Here is a 21877-nt window from a genome sequence, read left to right on the forward strand (position 1 = left end):
GCAGCACCCCTGCTGGGCTTGCCTCCAAAGACCACATCTGACCTGCAGACCAAGGCACTGTTTCCCAGCTCCCAGGGCCAGCATCACCCCAGCTGCTCCCAGCTCCATCAGGATGATGTGCTTCAGCCAGATCTCCCTTCTCTCACCTTCCCAGCCGCTGGTTCCTGCAGACCAGGGCAATGCCACTTGCTTGCTATGCAACATAGAGATGAATGCTACTTACAACCACTTGTAACCAGAGAGCCCTTGGACTGCAACAGGTACAAGTGGAACTCTCTGCCCCTGCTGGCAATCTGATCTGACAATGTTTCAGCTCACGCTGCAAATTCAGGAATGATTCATGTCTTGTCTGGTTCGTTAAGACAAGCAACTGGTCTGTGTGCAGCTGACTATACACAGACCATTGACACTAATAAATAAGGCTGTAATAGCCTGAAGTACTTGTACACACGTACAGCTTCAAAGTAGGTCCTCCGTATTTGGACCTACCATCATTCATTCTCCTCGCAGAGCTTTTCAAAAGAGCTTCGACTCAGATTTTTCAGAAACAGGATGTAAATTGTCCCTAACACATGGTGAAGGTGCTTGTACCTCTTCGCCTTCTGTTACAGATATGCATTAGTATGGTCATGTTTTAGTTTGGGACCCAAAGCCAATGTCACCCTATGTCTGTATTTGTGAGTGGGTAGAATTTCAAGTTCGAGTAGTTTAAGAGCCCTGGAAGCTGCTCAGCATGTTTGGGAGCTGTGATGTGCATAGGTTGTCAGCACTGTTTGGCAGTACTTTGGTTTTGGCAACCTCGAGTGTCTTGGTGGCATCTGTGACATCTGAGCAGCCAGTTCCTGGTATTGCCAGAGATAGCTTGTGAATTCGTGGGTTTTCCTTTCTGTGTGCTTTGAATCCAAATGGAAATTTGGAGGGGGTAGGAGCTGGGGAAATACCAGAAGAGATAGATCCTCATTTGAGGAGCTTTGCAGAACTACCAGACTTCCATCCTGAGTCTGACCTTCTGTGTCTTAACCACAGAGCAACACTGTGCTGCTTTTTGGGAGGAAATGTTGACCTATGAGAAGAGAAAGAAATCTCTGCACTAGATCTTATAGTAAGCGCCACATTCTAACCTCAGTAGAGTTTAGAAGGTGTAAAAGCCTAATCCTTGCATATCCATACAGCTCTGTACGAAAGGGTCTCCTCCTACTTGCACTTGCACCCAACACAGTTGCTGTTAACTCCCACCGATGTTGTAACTCATGTTTTCACCATGCCTTTTTAAAGACCTAGGACACTACACAGAGAATAGCTACAATCCTTTTTGATTCAGGTGATCTCATTTGCCTCTTCATTTGGCAACAAATGTGCTCTTGAAACAACAGGTTTCAAAATCTATGGGAATTCAGATCAGCAGGCTATGCCCTGGCACGTGACACTACTTGTGGAGATGTGTCCCTTGCTGGTGGCTGAGGGAGCTTCATTCTCAGGAAAAAAACCTTGCTGCACTTTTCAATGGGTTTAACAAGGTTGTTACCTTGCACTGGTGCTTCCCGAGCTGCCTCTTGGTTGTTTGAAACATGGTTTGGAGCAGCGGGTGGTGGGACAGATGGACACTCCTCTGTCCATTCTAGAGAGGGCAGAGAGGGAAATGTTACTGGTTTCACAACAGCACTGTGTGCTCCTGCACATACACACACTGGGAGTGTGGGGTTCAAGCAGAGGAGTTGGGAGAAGCATGGCAAGAGAGGAAACAGTCATGGAGAGAGGGAATAAAATGAATGGGATGTCCAAAAACCAGTTCTGGAGGACCCTCTATGCCCAGGTCAACTGATGTGGGATGCCCTACCTCGCACTCAAACTTGGGACCTGATTTGCACCTAAGGGGTCTCTACATTTTTAGGAAGTCTATTCCCCATGGCACTCATGGCACATAAGTAGAAGAGCTGATGTTGTAGGTAATAGGGCTGCAGGAGGAACGTTGAAGCCGAAATTATTTTCCCTTTGGATATTAACTGTCATGAAGTAACTTGGTGCAAAAGCTACAAAAATACTGAAACAAACTCAAATGCCTCAGGCCTCTCACTGCAGTTGGGCTGCATTTAAAGATAAAATTAAAAAAAGGGAAAAAAAGTGGTTTAAAATAATGAAATTACTTCAGATGTTAGAGCCTGACATTATCCAAAGGTCTTTGGTTAAGAAATCTCTCATGCAGAGGGGTTTCTCTAGTGCACATGTCAATGCCCACTCCTCATCCCCTTCGATAGCCTACGAGTCCCAACACGGACTGGAACAACACCAGCTACAGCGAGCAACTTGGTGGAGCAGATTAAAGAGGAAAATGTGTGTTTTAATTATTTCTGGGAAGCCTAGAAACTTTCTAGAAACAGGGCAACAAAAGAACTCTCCCCTTCAACAAGGGTGAAAGCTCCTACATTTAAGTGGTTATAAGGTATAGATTTTCTCCTTTGCCACATCTTATGCGAAGGGCATGGGTGACCTTCCCTATGCAGGTCATTTTGCCTTTCAACAACCCAACCATCACGCCCTTGGTGGTGCCAACCTTCTGGGGGCTGTTGCTGCTGCTCCAGCTGCTTCTTCCTCTTCGCTTCAAGAACTGGGTTTTCATATTGTGTCTTCCGGTTGATGTGGCTGGAGATGAAAGAGAGCAATAAATTAGGAAACTCTTTTTGTGGCAAGGAGGAATGATGGCCAGGCATGAAACTACTCTGAGGAAAGGAGTAAAACACCAAGGAAACCCAACAGCAGCGTATGTCGAGCAAGGCTCACCTAGTCGTGCCAAAAAACGTATTTGGGAAAACAAGCAGATTCCAGCATTGATATCATGTCTAGAGTAGCAATGGCTAATTCCTTCAAATACGTTAAAGTAGTGATCTACCTGTGAAAAATTAGATTAAAGCAGAAAAGGTGCTCTGTCTGATTGCATTTTAAAAGACAGGTCTATACCATCCCTGCTTTAATCAGGTTGAAAAAGAAGTCATTCCCTGGCTCAGTGAAGTTAAAAAAGACAAACCAAAACCCAACAACTGGTGACATCTGCCAGCTCTCTCACCAATGCACACTAATAACAGGGTGTCTTAAAAATATCTGCGGGGATGCAGGCTATGAGCTGAAAAGCTGGGCTCCGAATGGATCAAAATATTCAGTATCAGCCACCAGCAAACACTCCCAAGGGAAACCAACGTTTGGGGAAACTTCAGCTGTCCTACTTGGAGGGCTGTTGGGCAGCTTTTGACCCATATGAGATGTTTAGAACCAATACTTCTTACCAATCTCAGGAAAACAACCAAAAATAAAGCAGCCCAGGCCCAAACACAGCAGACAAGCAATGCGCATAAATGGATTTACCATTTATGAAAGCAGACGACCAACACCAGCCACAGATGCCAAAGCACTGGGGAGGTCTGGAGACTCTGCAGCTGAGCTGAGCTGCTCATCAGCTCTTCAAAAGTAATTATTCAACATTGATTTTGCTACAGCAGAGGAGCACGTAGACCTTAGAAAATTATATTAGCTATCAGCCCATTTTTGTAGCTAAAGGAAAGTTTACCATTAAGAATTTGCTATTTTATTGTCTCTTGTCCCACACGTCTTTATTAAAAAGAAGTGGAATGAACAACCAACCACTTTTTCAAGTAATTACGACAGAAGCACTCTAGATAGTTATGTTCAGGATTTTTTCTGCTAAAGATCAATATTAAATCACTGGAAAAATATTTAACTAATCAAATAAAAACAAGTTAATGAGTTCTGTAAAAGATTTTTCTCATTTCAAGATATGTCCAGAAAGTTAAGAAAAAATGATAACTACTTTAAAAATGATCTAAACTTCTTCATGATACAGTTGTTTCTCAATAAAAACTATTATGCAATTGTTGAGTGCCCGAAGGGAGAAAGACAAATGGAAGGGAGAAAGACAAATGCTCAAATTATAACCATCTTGCTAGCTTATAGCTAGTAAGTAAAATAAAGTTATGTCTCATTGCTGTTACTTTTCTTTTTAATTTCATCACCAAGGAGTGCCACAAAACTAATGGGCACGTATATATAAAGTGACAAGAAAAATTGCTGTAAAGACCTCTTGGCATGGCATTTAATAGCCGAAAAATATTCTTGATGTCTTTGGTAAATAAATGTCAAGCCTTAATTACACAGTTTGCTAACCTTGTTTCCCTAGGCACAGATGGTAGGGTCAGAAATGGGCCAAAGCAGACAGAAACTGTACTCCATGTCTATTCTGAGGGCTATCATAAGCCATCCTACTAGACAGGAGTATACACATAATTAAAAATTCATTTCATGGGGTCAGTGATGAAACAAAACTCTGATCTCTGGTTTCCCAAGGGAGCGATCTGACATCTAGATAAAGAAGAAGCTGTTCTAATTCCAGAGAGAGCCCCATTAAACCCGTAACGCTGTTCACAACACACAGCCTGATGCAGGAACCTCTGCCGTGGCTGTCTGGTCACACAGGCTCAGCCTTTCCTCCTTCCGAGTGTCTTCTGACTTGTAACCGAATTGCTGGTTGGCTCTGCACACTCGTATTTTCATCACAGCACTATACAAAAGTGATCAACCTCAATCAATTGCACATTTGTTCATGGTCTCATGATAAAAATATTTTGTGAGGTGCTGGGTTTCCTGCATGCCTTGACCCAGGGGTGCTCCTGTCTCCCTGAGCCCATCCCCACCCCAGGGTGCTGCTGCCAGAGCCCACCAGAAGATGGGGAATGGCAGGGCAGGGGTCCCTCTCCCAGCCCCTATGGCATCCCCAGCATCTCCTGCTCTTCAGTGTGATGCTACCACCAAAGCACGCATAGTGCTGCGGAGGAAAGCCTTCCTCTACCCGAGTCACCCCAAAACCAAAGAGCAGCACTTACTCTACATAGTAGACACCATATACGGGATCCTCAATTTTCTCCCAACCAGCAGGCAACTCTGGAAATAGAAAAAGCATTACTGAAGCCCCCAGTGAAGTTTTTTTCTGACAGGTCCTCCTCAGTAGCTCATCATTCACGTCAAAAGCTTTTCAGAGCAATCACAGCCCCTTTTTAAAGGCTGGCACAGCACCACACCAACATCTCAGCCTGTCCTACCAGTGCTGGGTGAGTAAATCAGTGGGAAGATGCCCATGCCAGTCAATTTTATATTTGCTTTTTGCATTAAACAAACAGATGATCAATAAATTCTCTCTCCGGGAGTGCCTCAAGTACCCTCCCGGTTTTACCATCACGGCCCTGGATGAGGCGCTGCAGTGGGAGTCGATGCAGGCAGCAGGCCATAGGTGCTGTAACGCCAGCCTAGGAAGATGGGTGACATTATGGCAAGCAGCTGTACACACTGAGAGACCACTGCCATCGCTGAGCTGTTTATGCTCATTGCTGCTGAAAAATGGGGTTTTTAAAACTCCTTTCTTAGAGATTTACACTGCATCGCTCAACCATGAGCACAACTCAAAAGTGCATTTTGAAACAGGACAAAGTGAATTTAACGCAAACGCCCCGCATGTGGAATCCACCCAAGTGGGGCTGACACACACAGATGTATCTCACTGCATAGCACTTAATACAAAAACACATATTGCCATAACCACATGTAACAGAGGTTTCATTTTTTAAATTAGCATAATTAACAAAAAGCAGTTCTGAAAATGAAATTAACATTTGGAAATCTATCCACTTTTGTTCCTCTTGATTTTCTAGACTGCACATAGTACTTTAACTATAATTAGTGAATGTAATAAAATCACATCAGCATCCAGCTGAGGGTTATTAAAGCTGTATGTACTATGTAAGGGCCTGATCCTTGTTCCCCTCATTTAAACACAATGTCCCCAACGGCTGTGGGTACCAAAATAATCACCCTATTAACAATACAGAGTGGTGTGCTCGTGTAGTATTGTGAATCAACTACGCCACTTCATGGCCTGGGCAAGTGTGGTCCCACAGACTCCACACATTCATTTAGATTAAAAAATAAATAAAAGAAATAAAAGCACCATTGTAACACAAGTTCAAATATGCCATGTAAAATAGCTCCTCAAAATTTGTCACTAATTGACAGGACCGCTAGTAAATAATCTATCTTTGTTTATTATCAAATGCAAAAATTTATTTTCATCAGTGGCACCAAGTGCTGAGCCAATACAATCAAGAATGGCCGCATTAATTAGAATGAATGTAACTATCGAGTCCTGCATTTACAGACCTCAACTATGCTGCCATAAGGATAGAAATCTCTCCAGACTGAGGACGAACAGAATCTATACAAACACACATGGACTAATTACTCAAAGTTTATGTTTGTGCTCAGATTTGGCTGGAGATCAGACAAAATCGATTTCCATTATTTTTGCTCCACATGTCCCTTTATTTGCAGATATAAGGTAGGTTTTCCATTCTTAACATTATTTTATCCCTTATTGGATTTAACATCTTTGGATTCCTTGAGACATAAGCAATTAAATGCAAGCCAGTGCTAACGTTCGGGCATGAAAACACTCCACGCTTTTATCAGCAGATTGATCAGAAACAGATATTCCTTTACACCGGTGAGAAAAAGTGAGAAAGCTAGAGACCAATCTTGAAAGTCTTTTTGCAAAGGCAACTCTCAAGTTGGCAAGAGAGTCCCATATGGTGAAAACACTGTGGGACGGGCTTAAAGAGTTTAAATGCAATTAAATTAAGACCTTGCATGCAATCGGCAAAATCACAAGTTGTGGCAGCCATTTAATTCGTTGCGCTAAGGGGAAAGTCAAATGGCAAAGAGACCAAGCTGGGGCTGGAAGAAAACTAAAAAGTGAATGACAGAAGGTGGAAGTAATGCACAAATGTCTTAAAATGAGTTTTCCGCAATTTTTCCTGCTATGTAACTTTAGTCTATTTTGGACTATTAAGCGTTTTCTATTTTTCAAGTTCAAACCATTTGTTTTTTGCTTTTCTTCTGCTCTCAAAAGGTTTTGGTATTAGATTTTATTTTTTCTTTTAAAGAAACTTCACAGAAAGTCAGAAAACCAGCACTTTCCTAACCCCCAAAAATGGTATCGTGCCAAAATCATTCCAGTTTTCTGTCTCTGCAGCTCTCCATTTAAGGAACACATCTCTGTGATTTTGGAAGTAAAAACACAGAAAACTGCAGCTTTCAATACATTACTTGTTGATTATTCAGATGTGCTTTCCAGCTCCTAAAAGCCTCTACACTCTAAAAGTTCTCTACAGCAAAAGGCAATATTCTCCACAGCCATGCTGCAGTCTAGCTTCTTATTGGCTTTAAATTATTCATCTCCCTCCTCTACCTCTCCTGCCAAACTGAAGATGACCCAGAGCATTAGATTTTATCACAAATATGAGATTTCCAAAAGCATTTTTCATTGCTAGGAGCCTGAGTGAGCCATACAGGTTTTATTTTGGTACATCCATGCAGCACTCTGCAGTCTCAGAGCATTTGTCAGCAGGTAAATCCAGTGGACAAATCTCCAATTTCACGCTTTTAAGCCTGGGGTGAATAAATGGATTCCTACGGAGATGCTCCTGTTTCGTATCCTACCCTACAGAGGGGATGGATAGAGTCCTAAAAACAGACCTTCTCTAATCCCCAGGTATTTTAGCAACATCCATGCATTGCTACAAAGGAGCTGGAGATGACCCCAGTATGCTCAGGTCCCTGCAAGGCCAGGGAGTTGAGTCAAACTCAATTATTGCACCTCAAGTTGTGCTAATGCTTCACGTTTTAATTTTCTGATACTTAGAACAGCAACTGTTGATAAGCTCAGGTGCTAAATATGTGGTGATAACCAACCAGCACTATGTTTAGTGAACAGGCCCTGTGTTCGCACGCCCCTTCCCTAACATTGCTGCAACGGAGACATTTGAAAGTATCTGCAACATCAGTAAATCTCAACGGTGTATCGATGGGCTGTGAGTAGAGCTTATCTGCATTAAAACAAAGGGAACATCTCATGATGTTCAAGCAAAACACTTGTGTATGTAAGCGCCTGCAGGACTGGAGTCAGGCTTCTCAATGAATGAGCTTCCCTGCATCTGTTTTTTCAGCTCTTCTATTGCACTAGATCCTGATACCAGACTGAAAGAAGGGAACATTTCCATTTCATTACTGCCTCTATTAGATTTTTTTTTTAAACTTCCTCTTTTTTTAAGTCATCTTTTGTGAAGACCTCCGTGAGAAATCTTTGCAGGTTAAGGGTGTGCATCCACCTACTCCTGATGTTACTGGGGCTGCTGCTGATTATTTGTACGAGCTGTGGATAATGCTAATGTGCCACTGAAGCGACTGCATTCTTCTTTAAAACTGTCATGTCTTTCAAATTCTTGCACTGAAAGAAGCTGGGCCTCCTCCAGGCGTATTATCCAGTTCCTGGAGCAGTGTTATACGTCCACTCAATAGACACAGAATACCCATACTTGCAAGTCATTACAGCAACCAGAGGTTAATTCTCTGATAATACAATCCTCCAGTACGCAGAACTATAAACTGTAAATACAGTCCTTTTTCAAAGCAATAATAGACCTAGTGGAAATAAAATCCTATGTAACCTCTTATGCCTTTCAGCATTCCAAGTGCACTAGAGCATAGCTGAGCAGAAATAACAACCACCTCCACCATCAGTATAAACAGAATGAGCACCGCTGAGATTGGATATCAAGACAGCATTCTTCACAAAAAGATGCAGCAAATAAAAGTGTACTGCATCACGGAAAATCATCTGTTTACAAAATGACCTACGGAGGTAAAATTCTCAGCTGTTTCATTCACAAGCTCAGCAGAAGCATCCTATGTAATACTGAACCTTTCTAAATCACGCTTTGCTCCTCTCATCTGGGAAATGCTTTGGCCCCTGTGAAAAACCATCATTAGCTACTTGATTTCAACTCTGGCATCTATCAGCTTTCTCCTGGAGCCAGTGATGCCGATGGAAAAGCCCCTGACTTCTGCATGGTCCAGGAGGAAGCAACTTCAAACAAACTTTGCAAGATTAAGGCTCTCTAGCTTTCTCCAAATTCTGAATCAGTGAGATAAACACTGTAGATCTGAAGCTAGGGTGAGATTAATGCTTTGTGTGCTAGGGATGTTTTGCTGATAAATTAGGCTTGTTGACATTAAAAAAAACGGAAAGATGCAAAATGATACGAAGGAGAAAGTAAGTAATTAAAGGCTTAAACAGTGCAGTTGAAGTCAAACATCAAAACGAGAGATGGATGATTTACCTAGTTCACTGTCCAGTTCCTCCGTGTGTACCCCTTCTTCTCCAAGGGAAGAGCAGTAAATGAGACAGAAAAAATTAAAAGAAAATTTCAGATACCAGCACCAAGGCAAGAAATTCCCTACAGCAAACAGCAGAACCGGCACTAATTTTCTACAGACCGAGCCCAAGCTTTCCATTTACCACACTTTAGCGATCAGAATATTGATGGCTCTGATGTAATGAAATAATTGGTTCTTGCATTCTCTAAATACCTGGATCAATTGACTGCTCCCATGCCACAGCTGGATCTGGCAAAGCAATAATACATTTGCCTTCTCACTGGAGGAAAGCTTCTCCGTCAGGTCTGAACAGTCCGACCTTTGCAATCCCTTCTGTAGACACACGGATCTATCAGAAGGCCAGACCTGAATTCTAATGAAGCAATCTTAGAGCTGAACCTTGCATCTCAACAAGTACTAACGTTGCAAGGTTTTCAAGTAATTACCTAAATTTATGTGCATACGAGGTCCAATTGACTTCACTGTAACTTTTCAGATGATTTAACACAGACACAAAGGTGAAGCGCCTTGTTTACAGGCGCACACCAAAATCCAAGTGCACTGGTGAGGTACACGCAGGAACGCACCAGTTTTAGTGGAGCACCTGGGACAAAGATCACATAATTTTTCAGACACACAAAGCCATCAATATTCACCGTTGCTCCATTTATCATTATCTGCTCCATATTCATAAGTTAACAGTGACACAGATGATTAAAGTATTGCTTAGCCTATAAATAATAATAATGCAGTCTGAAAATGAAAGATGATGACAAAACCAGAACAAAGATGGTAAAAACAATCTTGGACCTAAAACAGCAAAGTATAAGCCACATAGATGAGTGAATCAGAAGAGGTAGTGTCACAGCATTGCTTTCGACAATTTGGACACCTAAAAAAACCACTTCTGTGACCTGTTTGCAATATATTCTACCAAAGCAGTAGTTCAGGACCATTAACGTGAAACATGAATTGCAATTTCCTTTGATGGCCTAAACAACTGGCAACGACCAAACACTCCTTAGGGACACATATCCTGACAAAGAAAGAACACAAGGCAACTGCACCCAAACAAACCTGAAACAACATCTGACATTTGTAAAAACCACACACAGGACGGGATGGAGCCTGAAAACTCACACATACACACACAACAAACACAACATGGGAGTCGTCCCGCTGACTCCAGTGGAAATCCTCCCAACATTGACCCGTGCAAAAAACGTCCAACTTCTACAATGCAGTAAAAATAACCTTTCTTCTTTGTGCTCACATTGTTTTCTGAAATATAATTATTCTTCTGTGCAAAGCAAGATCAGAGCAGCCAAGCAAAACAGTGCAGTGCACTGCTGTACCTATGAAGCAACCAGCTTAATTAGTGAATGTAAAAAATATTCATTAATGAGCAACTCAGTGAATGAAGTGAAGAGATGTGGGGGAAGATGAAATCAGCTGATTTTAAGGACTCGATAAACAAAAATGCCACTACTCCACAAAATCATAAACTTAATTACATACAAAAATACCAGCTGTATGTTTCTGATCCCAGTAAAAGAAATCATTCCAATGTTTGTTTCATGATTGCTAGGAGGACCAGAGAAAGATTTTTCTTTTATTTCTTTAAGGAGACGTAAAACTGCTTCAGAGCAGCTCAACTCGTAGTGGGAGTCTTGCTGACAGAGAAAGGCAGAAGTTGTGCTTCAGGGAAACGTACCCTCTAAAAGAGGAGAGCTTGTGCTGAGACTTAGCAACCTCCTCTTTAAATTGCCAGCACGGCTTAACTGCAAGGAGGAGGGAAATGTGCCTGCACATGCTATTATTTAATTCTGTTCCAGTTCTGATCACCCACTGACGTACCCATTTTTAGGTGCGGAGCAAGGCCTCCATTAATCTTGCTCCCTCCTTGACAGACGCTGCCAGTTGCTAAGGACCTGAAGCAAGGGGTCAGCTCAGTTTTTGGCTGTGTTGGGCACTGGGAAGTTGGTGATCTGCTTCCTTATGGCAGCAGAGGCTGCACAGGGGAATTCTCACACCCTGCAAAACCTCGCACGTGAAAGGAAGCAGAGGTTGAAAAACTGTGTGTGAAAAAGCAGTGACAGCAGCTCTGGAGGCCAGGTTTGGACCTACCAGCAAAAAAGGGGTGAAGTGAGTTGACTCTTTTCCAAAATAAGATCATAACTCTTACCGACTCACACCAGCAGGAGGTTAATCATATTATGAAAACTAATTTTATACGGACAGCACCAACACTGACAAAATAAACCTTTCTGGTTTTAAGATATGTCTACAATGATAGCGCTGTGCTAGCCAAAATTAAACATCAGAATACCATCACATTTCCTGGTCAGTAGACCAAGATTTCCACACAGGTTTTCCCAAACATGTAAGTTATTTTCATCGTGATGCCCTTTTTCTTCCAGCATCTCCTAAAGGATGCAAGGAAAGAACCTCCTTTAACAGTCCGGCTTTTGGCTGCTCTAATTTGGACAGTGGCTTGCATTTCCAACATCTCAAGGAATACAAAATAACATCAGTGCAAATTTGCAGCGGCAAACATCTAGACTCTCAAATGCGATTTGTTTCCAGCAATCATAACACTAAGTGGACTGTCAGAATTTAACAGTGGAAGTGAAGCAATTGAGTTATTTCTGCTCAAACAAGGAAATAACAACATAACTCCTTCAATTCATGTAAAGCGGGCAGCTGAAGCATAACACAAAGGAGCACGCAGAGACTCAGCCGCTTTCCTCCTACACAGCGATGCGAGGAGCAAACACCTCAGAAAGCTCCGAGTCTTGTTCAGCATCAGCGTCTGCTCAGGCACCTTTGGAAAAGAGAGGCCTCTTACTTCTAGCACCTCTTTGGTTCTTATTAAACCATCTGAATGGCCATCTTACATACACAGACAGTGATTTTACAACATAACAGATACTGTTCTCTATGCACTTACACTGTTCGAGGTTTTTTTAAGTATTTCTGAACACAGGTTATTGGAAAGAGGAAAAGAAAAGGAAGAAAGCCACCTAGAAATGGACCAATCACATTATTATGTTGCTATTTTCAGTCTCTTACCATCATCTTCACATTCTTCTAGAGGCTTTTGCTGTTTGTTCAGGCACCGTGGATCTAGCCAAGATGTTGTTTTTGTGTTATGGCTGGAAACCAAAATGGAAATACGACCTTTGTTAATAAAGCAGAGCTGAAGTATCAGTGACACAAAAGTATGTATCCTCTTTATTGTTCGACAGACCTGAGGGCATACTTCTGCTTCAGAAGAAACCGCATTACAATCTGATGTTTTGCAAACTCATTTACCAAATCACAAGAATCTTGGCATTGAAAACACAAAGGTGAAAAGAGAAAATACACGAATCAGCACTCCTGACTGGAAGGATGCGTGTGAAAGCTGCAATATTAGGGTATTAACTTCCAAATTTTCCCCTTGGTGGTTTGTTTCTCAGTTCCAGGAGCTGTCTCTGAGCCATTTGCCCTCTGATGAACAGACAGGAATTTCCCTTCCTCCCTAAACCACACAGTGATCTCTGTTTCTGCCAAAGACTTCTGACATTTGTCCAGATTTGACCCAAGCGTAACTCAAACAAAATTCCAAGTGAAAACTTTTTAATTACACAATTTTTCTGTCAAAGCCTTTCATGGGAGCTGAAGAGCTTCACTCTCAGCTCTTCCTTTCCGCAAGCCCCCTGACAGTATCGCAATGCCAGTCCCAGCAGTGAAGGCTGCTCAGCAAACAGGCTTTAAATAAATTTTCTAGGAATTATCTTCTCTCATCATTTCATTTGCATACAGAGACAATCTCGTAACGTAATGTCTCTTCTCCAACCTGATGTCATCTTAGACATAACCCGCAAAGAGAGCGCTCCCATCCCCGAGGTATCGTTTATCTAGCTTAGCCTTTAACACTGCTTAACAGTTTTAAGTTCCAATACCGTAGTAATGCTATTTACTTCTCCTTCAAGGTCTCAGAGAGGTTTACAAATTGAACCTTACCCTCACAACAGCCTCATGAAGCTGTAATGAGCGCTATGATCCCTGAGGAACAAACAACCGACCGGCAAACTCCTATTTTATTGCACGAGGGGGCTGCCCTGCAGTGTGTAAATCAAAAATCCTCGGTTTACACATCCTACTATCCAGCCCTCCCAAGGCAGGATGAGCAAATGCATTTAATCCTTTTGTATGCTTCAGAGCAATTAATCGCCAACTAGAAAACTGAATGGCGGAAATTCAGCAAGTCAGGCAAATTAACAGCAATAAAGCAGAGGGGGTCTGCCAACTTATAAACAGGAAAGTCTGTAGTCTAGCTGAGAAAGAGGACGATGTGAGGAGAGCAATGAAATATTTTGATGTTTCTCACAATTCTGTCTCATTCACCAAAGGCTCACAACAGCGTGGTTTGCTGAGGCGCAGAGAATTCAGCTAAACGCTTTTCAGATCATACACTCGAGGGGACAGGATTGTGTTAGACCTGTACACGCACAGATCTACATGCAGGGTAATGAGGGACTGGGATGCTTTGGGTAATGAAAATCCCAATTAAAGCACCAGAGCAGCATCTCTCAAGAGCCAAATTGTTCCAGCTACAACCTAGCAGGATGGGTTATCCCACACACAGCTCTGGCCCCACTGGACCTGTGCTGGTTCTGCACAAGCAGCTCGGATGTTCCCATCCTGTTCCCTTCAGCACCCTGACTTGATAACCCAAAGTGCTGTCGATGACGGTACAGGCATCTGAGCCAGCTTGGGTCTGCACAGCTCATTAGCTTGCTCTCTTAATTTGATACAAATCAAAGTAAATTGTTTCTAGGCACGGGGTGTCCTTAGTATTAATAGAACTGCAGTCATTCAGTGCTGCATTCACACCAACATGTTCCTGCACAAAAATCACCCCCCTATGTCAATGTATCCTCAAAACGGTCAATCTGCACTGCAGGGAGGGCAGCAGTTGGTGTGTGAGCAGATTTTCATGTCATGCAGGCTACACCTCTCCACCATATACATGATTCTCCTGCAAAAGGTCTAACAAACTATTTAAGGTGCTCCAGTCCTGCATTGCTAAGAGAAATCATGTGCATAGAGAATATAGCAGTGATGGGGATGGGTTTTGAGGAAACTGGTGGCAGCAGCAGAACCCCTTGCTGAAGCATTTGTAAGGAGGGACAGCATGGGGACAAAAAAGGGAGCAACCGGCTGCTTGGGCAGCATTTAGTGCTCATCATCTGTCCTCCCCCAGGGAGGAAAATGGCAGGCTGGATGGACTATTACTCAGGCTGTGCTATATACATTAAAGCCACAAAGTAGTCAAGGAACGAGGCACCCTGAGGATGTAATGATGGGTAGAATATCATGTTGGGGATAATGAACACATTTCTGTTACATCTGATATGCAGCTGATAAGAATTCGCACTGTGTCTTTTAGGCCTTGGCTGACACCAGGGGGTTGGTGGAGCCTCTTTGGGTAATTGGGAGCGCCCTGGAAAATGGCTTTTTTCACCGCAGCCCTCTCGCAGCTGGTGAAGAGCTGTGGTGCTCTCAGTCCTCCCAGCAACTCACATCTTCTGGCACCCTTCTCACCCTGCCGTTGCAGCCAAGGGAAAACCTGCTCTGATGAACCTTCCCCTGGCCCTGTCCAGAAGTCTCCTCTCCTGATGACAGAGTGGGACTGCTCCCCTCACTGCCCTAATCCCACAGGATGCTCCAGAGCACCAGAAGGGGCATTAGCAGAGGCGTTTCTTCTGCACTGGCTTCTGGTGCACAGAGGATCTCACTTTCCAAGACTGCATTAAGCAGACCATCAAACCCAAATCAATCCTTCACCCTCTTCCTCTATTTGGGCTTGAGTTTCAAAGCTAATTGAATTTTAATGTCTAGCTAAACTCTGTGCAAGAAATCTCTTCCACTAACGGATCCCATTTTATAAGTTACTCCTATCTCAATAAATCTAGACAAGTATAATTAGAGACTATTATTTATGGCATGGAAAAATCAATATCATCATAAAACTGCTGACAGCACTCGGCTCTTAGGCCAAGTCCGCAGAGCACGAGGTATATACTTCTCGCTTTCCCAAACTTACTGTGCCTGCTCTGCGCTGAGCAATGCCTTCCACAAACCACTGGAGCATGTTAACACGTTTGGCCCATTTGCTGTGACAAGAGGACAACACACAAAGTCCATTCCCTGGCTCTGCCATTGCTGCAGCACATGACCGGAGGAATTCTCTCTTCTGCATTATGCACAGAGCCAGGCTTCAGAAATGGAGTCTCAGCTCTTTCAAAGAGGAGCTTTCATTGCACCCGTGAAAACAACCGGGCCATATTTTATACGTGTCTGTCGCTTTTGTAGCTACCCTCATAAAACAGGCAATTCCCCTTGCCTTTGAACTCGGGAGTCACTTGGATGTTAATCCAATCAGGAAATGCAAAACCCCTTCAGAAGCAGGAACGAACTATCAGCTCTGCAACATAACTGCATACACTAAATATTTAATACGCAGACATACACACAAAATGCATCTATGGAGGTTTGCTTATGCCCAGGGAGAGAGGGAGAGAGATGGAATTAGAACAATAAAAATGTGCTTTACTCTATAAAATAGACTTCTCCGTTCTCGGTGTAGGCCATCTCCCAGTTTTCCGGCAGAGGACCTAGGTTATCCTCGGCAGAAGGAGGTAGGTATTGAGGGAGGTTCTGAGATGGTTCCGTGGTGGGAAGGTTGGTGTGGCTATCAAGCGTGGACGGTGGGGCTGTCTCTCTTACGATATGCCTATTATGCTCGTCTTGGTCGCCAGACTCTGCTGTGGAATAAACAAGCACAGATAAAATGGAAAATCAGCCTTTTCCCTCCTCCCATTTGCCTCTCCAGGTTTATCCTTACAGGTTCCCCTCTTCTTGCTTTTTAATTCGCAAGACACAGCAACAGATGAACCGAGGGCAGCGACTCCGCAGTCTTTTTGCCAGCAGGAACGAGCTTTGCTTTGCCCACACACACTCCACCAGCCAAACCCTCGCTGGCGCAGATCAGAAGCTGGGATCAGCTCCTGCCCTTGCTCCGATGGGCCCTGCTGAGGCCCCACAATCTCCCAAACTGACTGAGGCCAGGGCTCACTGATGTGGCTGAGTTCAATGGGCTTCTGAGCAGGCTCACGGGTTCGCACCCGCAGTGCCGACTGTGGGACAGGGATTAGGAGGATACAACTTCCCCTCTGAAGAATTATGAAAAGGGGAGATTTTATTTACAAGTGCAGAAGCTCAAAGTCTACAAGCTAATGGTGAATGTCTTTAGTGCAGTGGGTTTTTTCAATTAAAAATTAAAACAAACGTCAGTGCTACACCACATGTTCACATGCTGCTTGTGCTAGCTGTCTGAGGAGGTTCATTCCACAGCTCATCGCTGTATTCTTCCAGTCCAAGTCACTCAGGAGTATTTTATGACGTCTCTGGTGCTCCTCTCTCTAAGGAAACATTTCTGATGCTTATATCCATGCAGTTCTGAGCATGAAACAGTGTTGCTCCTTCCCTCCACTCCTAACCGCAGTAAATGGTCTCTACAAACCAGGTCTGTGCCCCTAACTCCTTCACAGAGAGGTTTTGGCAACAGCAGACAAATCCCAAAATTACCCCTGTGTCTACCAAAGGGATTTTCTCTGTCTGGTTCTTGAAGGTATTGAAAATTGATGGCAGTACTTCCAAATCACCAGTTTTCAGTACACGCAGCAGGCTCAAGACAGAGATCAGAGCCTCCCTCTGTGGGACTGAAAGGGCTTCACAGCCAAGACCTCACCTCCCCTCTCCAGACCAGAGACCACTGACACCCTCAACTCACAGCCCACAGCCTTGGTGGGTTTTTAGGGGGGGCATTAATTGCAGCTCCTGTGCCATTTCTAATCTGTGTGCTGCCTTTACAAAAAGACAAGATGCTGAAAGTAATAAACTGGGAGAAGAGGGGAGAAGATCTAGACTATACCAGTCCCCTCAGCTGCCTGCTTTCCAGCCTTCCTGGCATTCGATATTTTTAGGTAGGAGCTGACAAGATAAAGCAGCATGAATGAATCATCACCAGCTTAAGACTGCGAGTGTAAACATGCCAAAGTCTGGAAAACACAAGTCTCTGAGAGGTCTTCTAAGGAAGCAGGAGCATTTTAATACGGCTCGCACACCTACATGTGAAATAAGTGTAAGGAACCATTTTGGTATAGAAGAAATAAGTCTTTTCTTGATTCTGTGCCCATTTAATGGAAGTAAGGGGCCAGGGTGTGATAATGTTGTGACAAATGAGCTGCATCCTCCAGTATTTAATCTTGTAAAGGAAAACAAGGAAGAGAAATGACGCCCGTGTCAGTTCAGGGGCATCAAACGGAGATGGGCAGCAGGGAGGTCAAACAGCATCTCTCACCAGCTTCCTCCCAAAATCAGATCCCGTCACAAGGGCTGAGGTTGCTGCCCTGTCACAACCTATGAGAAACTACCCTCAGGTGCAAGACTTTGTAAGGGACCTGGTAAGCAGAGACAGAAAGCCCAGCCTGGGAGGCATCAGGCCAGCCAGGAGTGATTTGGGTTGGAAACACATACCAAGTAAAAGCCAAACAGGGCACAACCCTCAGAGTCACTGGGCAGTTTGGCCTAGAGACGGCCAAAACTAAACTCAGCCCAAATCCTTTTAAAGCTGCATACAGATGATAGAGCAGGTAGGAATTGGCATGATAGCTCCTGTGACTCATCAGAGGCTGGGATGGAAAATTGTCATGGTGGTAGGAAGTGAGGAAAGGATCTAGGGCCAGTGATAGTGAGCACCCACAGCAAGCAGCAGGAAGGCTGAATGTGGGGATAACACTGCTTGCAAAGTACCTACTCGAAAGGCAGCTAGAAAGATGAACTCAGTGCTCAAAACCGAGCTGAGGAAGTAATGCTCTAACTGCTAAATAACACCAGGATTGCAGATCTGGGGAAGAGCTCTTGTCCCTCAGAGGTTCACAAACTTCCAGTTGATTTCAGGGGAAACTCAACTCATCCCCAGCAGTATTTGGCTCTGATCTGCCTGCACAGCACTAGACTTTAGCTCGCAAAAGTTTCCAGTGATCGTTCAGCCAATGCTCAAAGGTAGCCATGGAGGGATTGAGATCTCAGTTTAGCATGACACAAGGCCTTCCTAAAAACAGAGAGCTTGCACCCATGTTTCAGACCTCATTCCTGCAGCAAGCAGCCCTTGGTTTGCTGGAAGGCACCTTGGAGAAAAGGACTTAGTAATTGGACATGAGGGGTATCTCTAGATGTAAGGAAGGCAAAAGGACTGTGAGATATTTTGGAAGGAGCAATGATTAATTTCAAATATATCCTGGTTGAGCCACTTCATGCTGTTAATAATGAGTGAAACTGTCACCCGTAGCTCAACATTTCCTTGAGATTTCTGCAACTAATGGATTTGAGCTTCTCCCCAGGTTTTCCTCATGAAGCTCAATGCCACAAGGCCTTTTTAGAAGACACAACTGTGCCTGTGACTGTCCACACTCAGACACCTCCCATCCCAGTGCTGCTGTCTGGGATCGACAGCTTTTCAGGAAACTCATGAAAACCAAAACCATCCCCCTCCCAAAATCCTTCCCAAGCACCATAACTGACAGACTGCGATAGGTTTTGTTTTACCTGTGAAGCTACTGCTCATTTCAGGTACATCGTCCTCTTCATCATTCTCTGCATGCACTATGCCAGCATTTTGCATATCATTGTAAGACTTGGTTCGCTTTGGAGTCGACTGCTTGGAGCCAGACTGCAGGTTTTGCAAAGCATCGGTGGAAGTCACTTTCCCACTGAGGGGCTGGCTGGGAGGCTTGGGCGTTCCATAATAGTTACCTAGGCAATAGAAACACATTTGCATCTTCAAAAGAGAGCAGTTTATAGCAGCAAGTTTTCTATCTGATTTTATTTTATTTTCATTCCCATCCAAATCCCTGTCTCTCCCCACACGTAAGTAAATAAATAAACCAACACAGGCCATTTCCATTTGGGGGGGGGGCATATTTCATCTCTAGAGCAGACACGGAAATATTTCTTGCCTTGTAAGTTATTCTCATTGAATGTAAAAGGAGAAGCAATGGTTGCATTGTTTTGGTGCAGTGAGCGTACAAGGGCTAAAACAAAAGGCAGTCGTGGTGAATAGCAAAACTTCATCTCGTTACATCTGAATTTCAATTAGTAGCCTCTTTACATGTGTGCACCCACACAATGCTGTGGCAGATCTGGAGTGAGCCCTGCAGAAAATAAAAAATTCATGACTGCTATCACCCAGAGAAGTGATGAAAGGCTCGATGGCCTGCTTTAATACACACGTTCTTTTAGGGGGGATGTTGCATTTAAAAAGCACAAACTATTCTCTCTCTAAAGAAAACTTTGTCAAAGGAGAGGACAGGAAAGGTACCACGTGGCACTGCTCGCTTCAAAGAGGAAACCTGGGTCAGCTTGGGTAGAGGTGAACGACCAGAGCTTAAAGCAAAACTTCAAGGGACAAAGACACCCCCGCAGTTACGCCAACACACAGCTCTCCAGATGAGGTGGACACAGTGCAAGCACTTGGGATGCTTCACTGTCTTTTTAAGTGACCGTGGGAGAAATCCAGAGTAAGCACAAGCTCACTGATGGCAGAACCGGGTACTTCACTGTTCCTGTTTCACTTCACGTCAAGCACCACAGCCTGGCCTGATTTGCCCTGAATTGCTCCACAGGAACCTCGGGTCTGGAATCGGTTCCCACAGCGCTGGGCATTGCAGGAATTCAGACCTACGGCAAGGTGCGTTTTTTACTTTTTACACAATGATCTGTGATACACAACAGTTTTACAGAAAAAAAATCCACATTTTTTCCTTTTGGGACTTATTATTAATTTTTATTTGCTACCTTGGGATTCCAAGGGTAGACTTAAAAATTCTCCCTGTGCTCTCTGGCATGTCAAAATACAAAGGATGCCCTCCTATACAGCACCAACCGTGGCAGCAGCACAAAATTCTCCTCTAAAATAGACACATGCATTTAATTACACTTTTCAACTGTCTCCATAGGCTATGTATAACCTGAAAGCCTTATTCTTCAATTTTTCAGTACATAATTACGATACATATTTAATATCCATTCCCCAGAAAGTCTACACACCCCTTTATTACCCCTGTTACCCTAGATGGAAACCACATGCCAAAGGCAGATTGTGTGAAGGCACTTTAAAACCTCGTCTATGCTACAAAAGATCTTTTAGAAGTTTTTATACATAAGCTATGTGGGTTTTTTTTTGCAGAAGTCAACAACATCATCCATTCGCTGAGATATGACAGAGTTTAAAGTTACCCAAGCAGCTCTGCACTGAGCTGCCCCACTGGTTCCACTTACCCAATGCATTTCGTACCGCTCAGCTATCACACACTTGAGGTTCAAAACACCATATCCTTATTTCAGTCTGCAAATCCTAGTTTTTATGCCAACTCCTCTTTAGCTGACCGAATTGCCTTTCCTATTAGAGCATCCAAGTCTCTCACACCCCCAAGCTGAGCGTGCTGTCAGCTTTAGGGTAAGACCACGGGGATCATGCGTTCCCCTGCAGTCACAGATCAAAACCTGTGAATCTGGAAGGTCTCCAGACACATCAGGAGCAAGGGACATCAGGAACTGCCCTGGCTCAGGCTGGCAGAGTCCATCTGGGAATCCCGCTATGGACACACATGGCTGGCTGTCCCTGTCACTGCCTTCCAAGAGGAGAATAAAGTCCTTACAGAGCGGAGGCTGGAGAAGTCAGAGGAGCTCCTACCTCCACGCTTTCACAGCCAGAGTACTAGGACAGCAACATGTGCAGGTTTGTTTTAACAAGGTGTGTTTGTGCCTGTATACAACGTCGTGGATTCGGCTCCATAGGAGCAGCACCGCTCCGCACCGCTTTCATCTTCTGTTCATCACTTCAGAATCTTAAATGTACATTGATGCATAATTTATAGGGAGAAGGAAATTACTTCTTCTGGAAAGAGCCTCTAATGGGGATGGAGGCTCCTCGAGCAGGTTGCAGACTTTGCTAGAGAAATAATTCTTATGCTCTATATACTGCAGGACTATTTTATACAAAAAGAGGAGGAACGGGGGAGAGAACAGGGAAAAGGAAAATTACAAAGGTAGGCGGGCAGAAAAAGGATAATCTGCTTCTGTGCGTCTCCTGAAAAATGCTGCTACTTTGGGGGTTGTTTGTTTGTTTGTTTTTCCAGGCAAAATACGTGTTTTCTAAGGATGGTAACTGCTAGGCAGAGAGATCCACGTCTGTGCCATATACGTGACAACAGCTTTTATTTATGGCGCTGCACAGCACTATTTTGAGCAAAATTTATTTCAAGTCTGTCGTAAATGGTTAAGCCTTTCTGGGATGGATGCGACAAAGTGAATGAAGGGGATATATAGATGTTGCTAGTGTGGATTTTTATTTCTCCTGGACAGGAACATAGCACAGATGTTACCAACTCTTCTCCAATTACAGAGAAATATATGATGATATCTTTGAATTTTGTTCCTTTGCAGCTCCTCTAGCAACAAGCAAGGCTGGAGTCCCTAACAGTCCATGGAGAGC

The 21877-nt window shown here is 43.7% G+C and overlaps 1 protein-coding gene across 1 annotated transcript in view; it reads right to left on the reverse strand.

Annotated features, from left to right (window-relative positions):
- LOC104547166 (membrane-associated guanylate kinase, WW and PDZ domain-containing protein 1-like) overlaps nt 1–21877 on the reverse strand; it is a gene marked incomplete at both ends in the record, with an annotated part of 36135 nt that overhangs the window by 3749 nt on the left and 10509 nt on the right. The window contains 7 exons of the mRNA XM_010192751.1: nt 1526–1618; nt 2552–2640; nt 4890–4947; nt 9234–9272; nt 12343–12425; nt 15875–16085; nt 18931–19137. Of these exons, the coding sequence (XP_010191053.1) occupies nt 1526–1618; nt 2552–2640; nt 4890–4947; nt 9234–9272; nt 12343–12425; nt 15875–16085; nt 18931–19137 (780 nt within the window). The remainder of the gene's footprint in view (nt 1–1525; nt 1619–2551; nt 2641–4889; nt 4948–9233; nt 9273–12342; nt 12426–15874; nt 16086–18930; nt 19138–21877) is intronic.

Source organism: Mesitornis unicolor, unplaced genomic scaffold (assembly GCF_000695765.1).
Source record: "Mesitornis unicolor isolate BGI_N332 unplaced genomic scaffold, ASM69576v1 scaffold4479, whole genome shotgun sequence".
NCBI classification, from domain to species: domain Eukaryota; kingdom Metazoa; phylum Chordata; class Aves; order Mesitornithiformes; family Mesitornithidae; genus Mesitornis; species Mesitornis unicolor.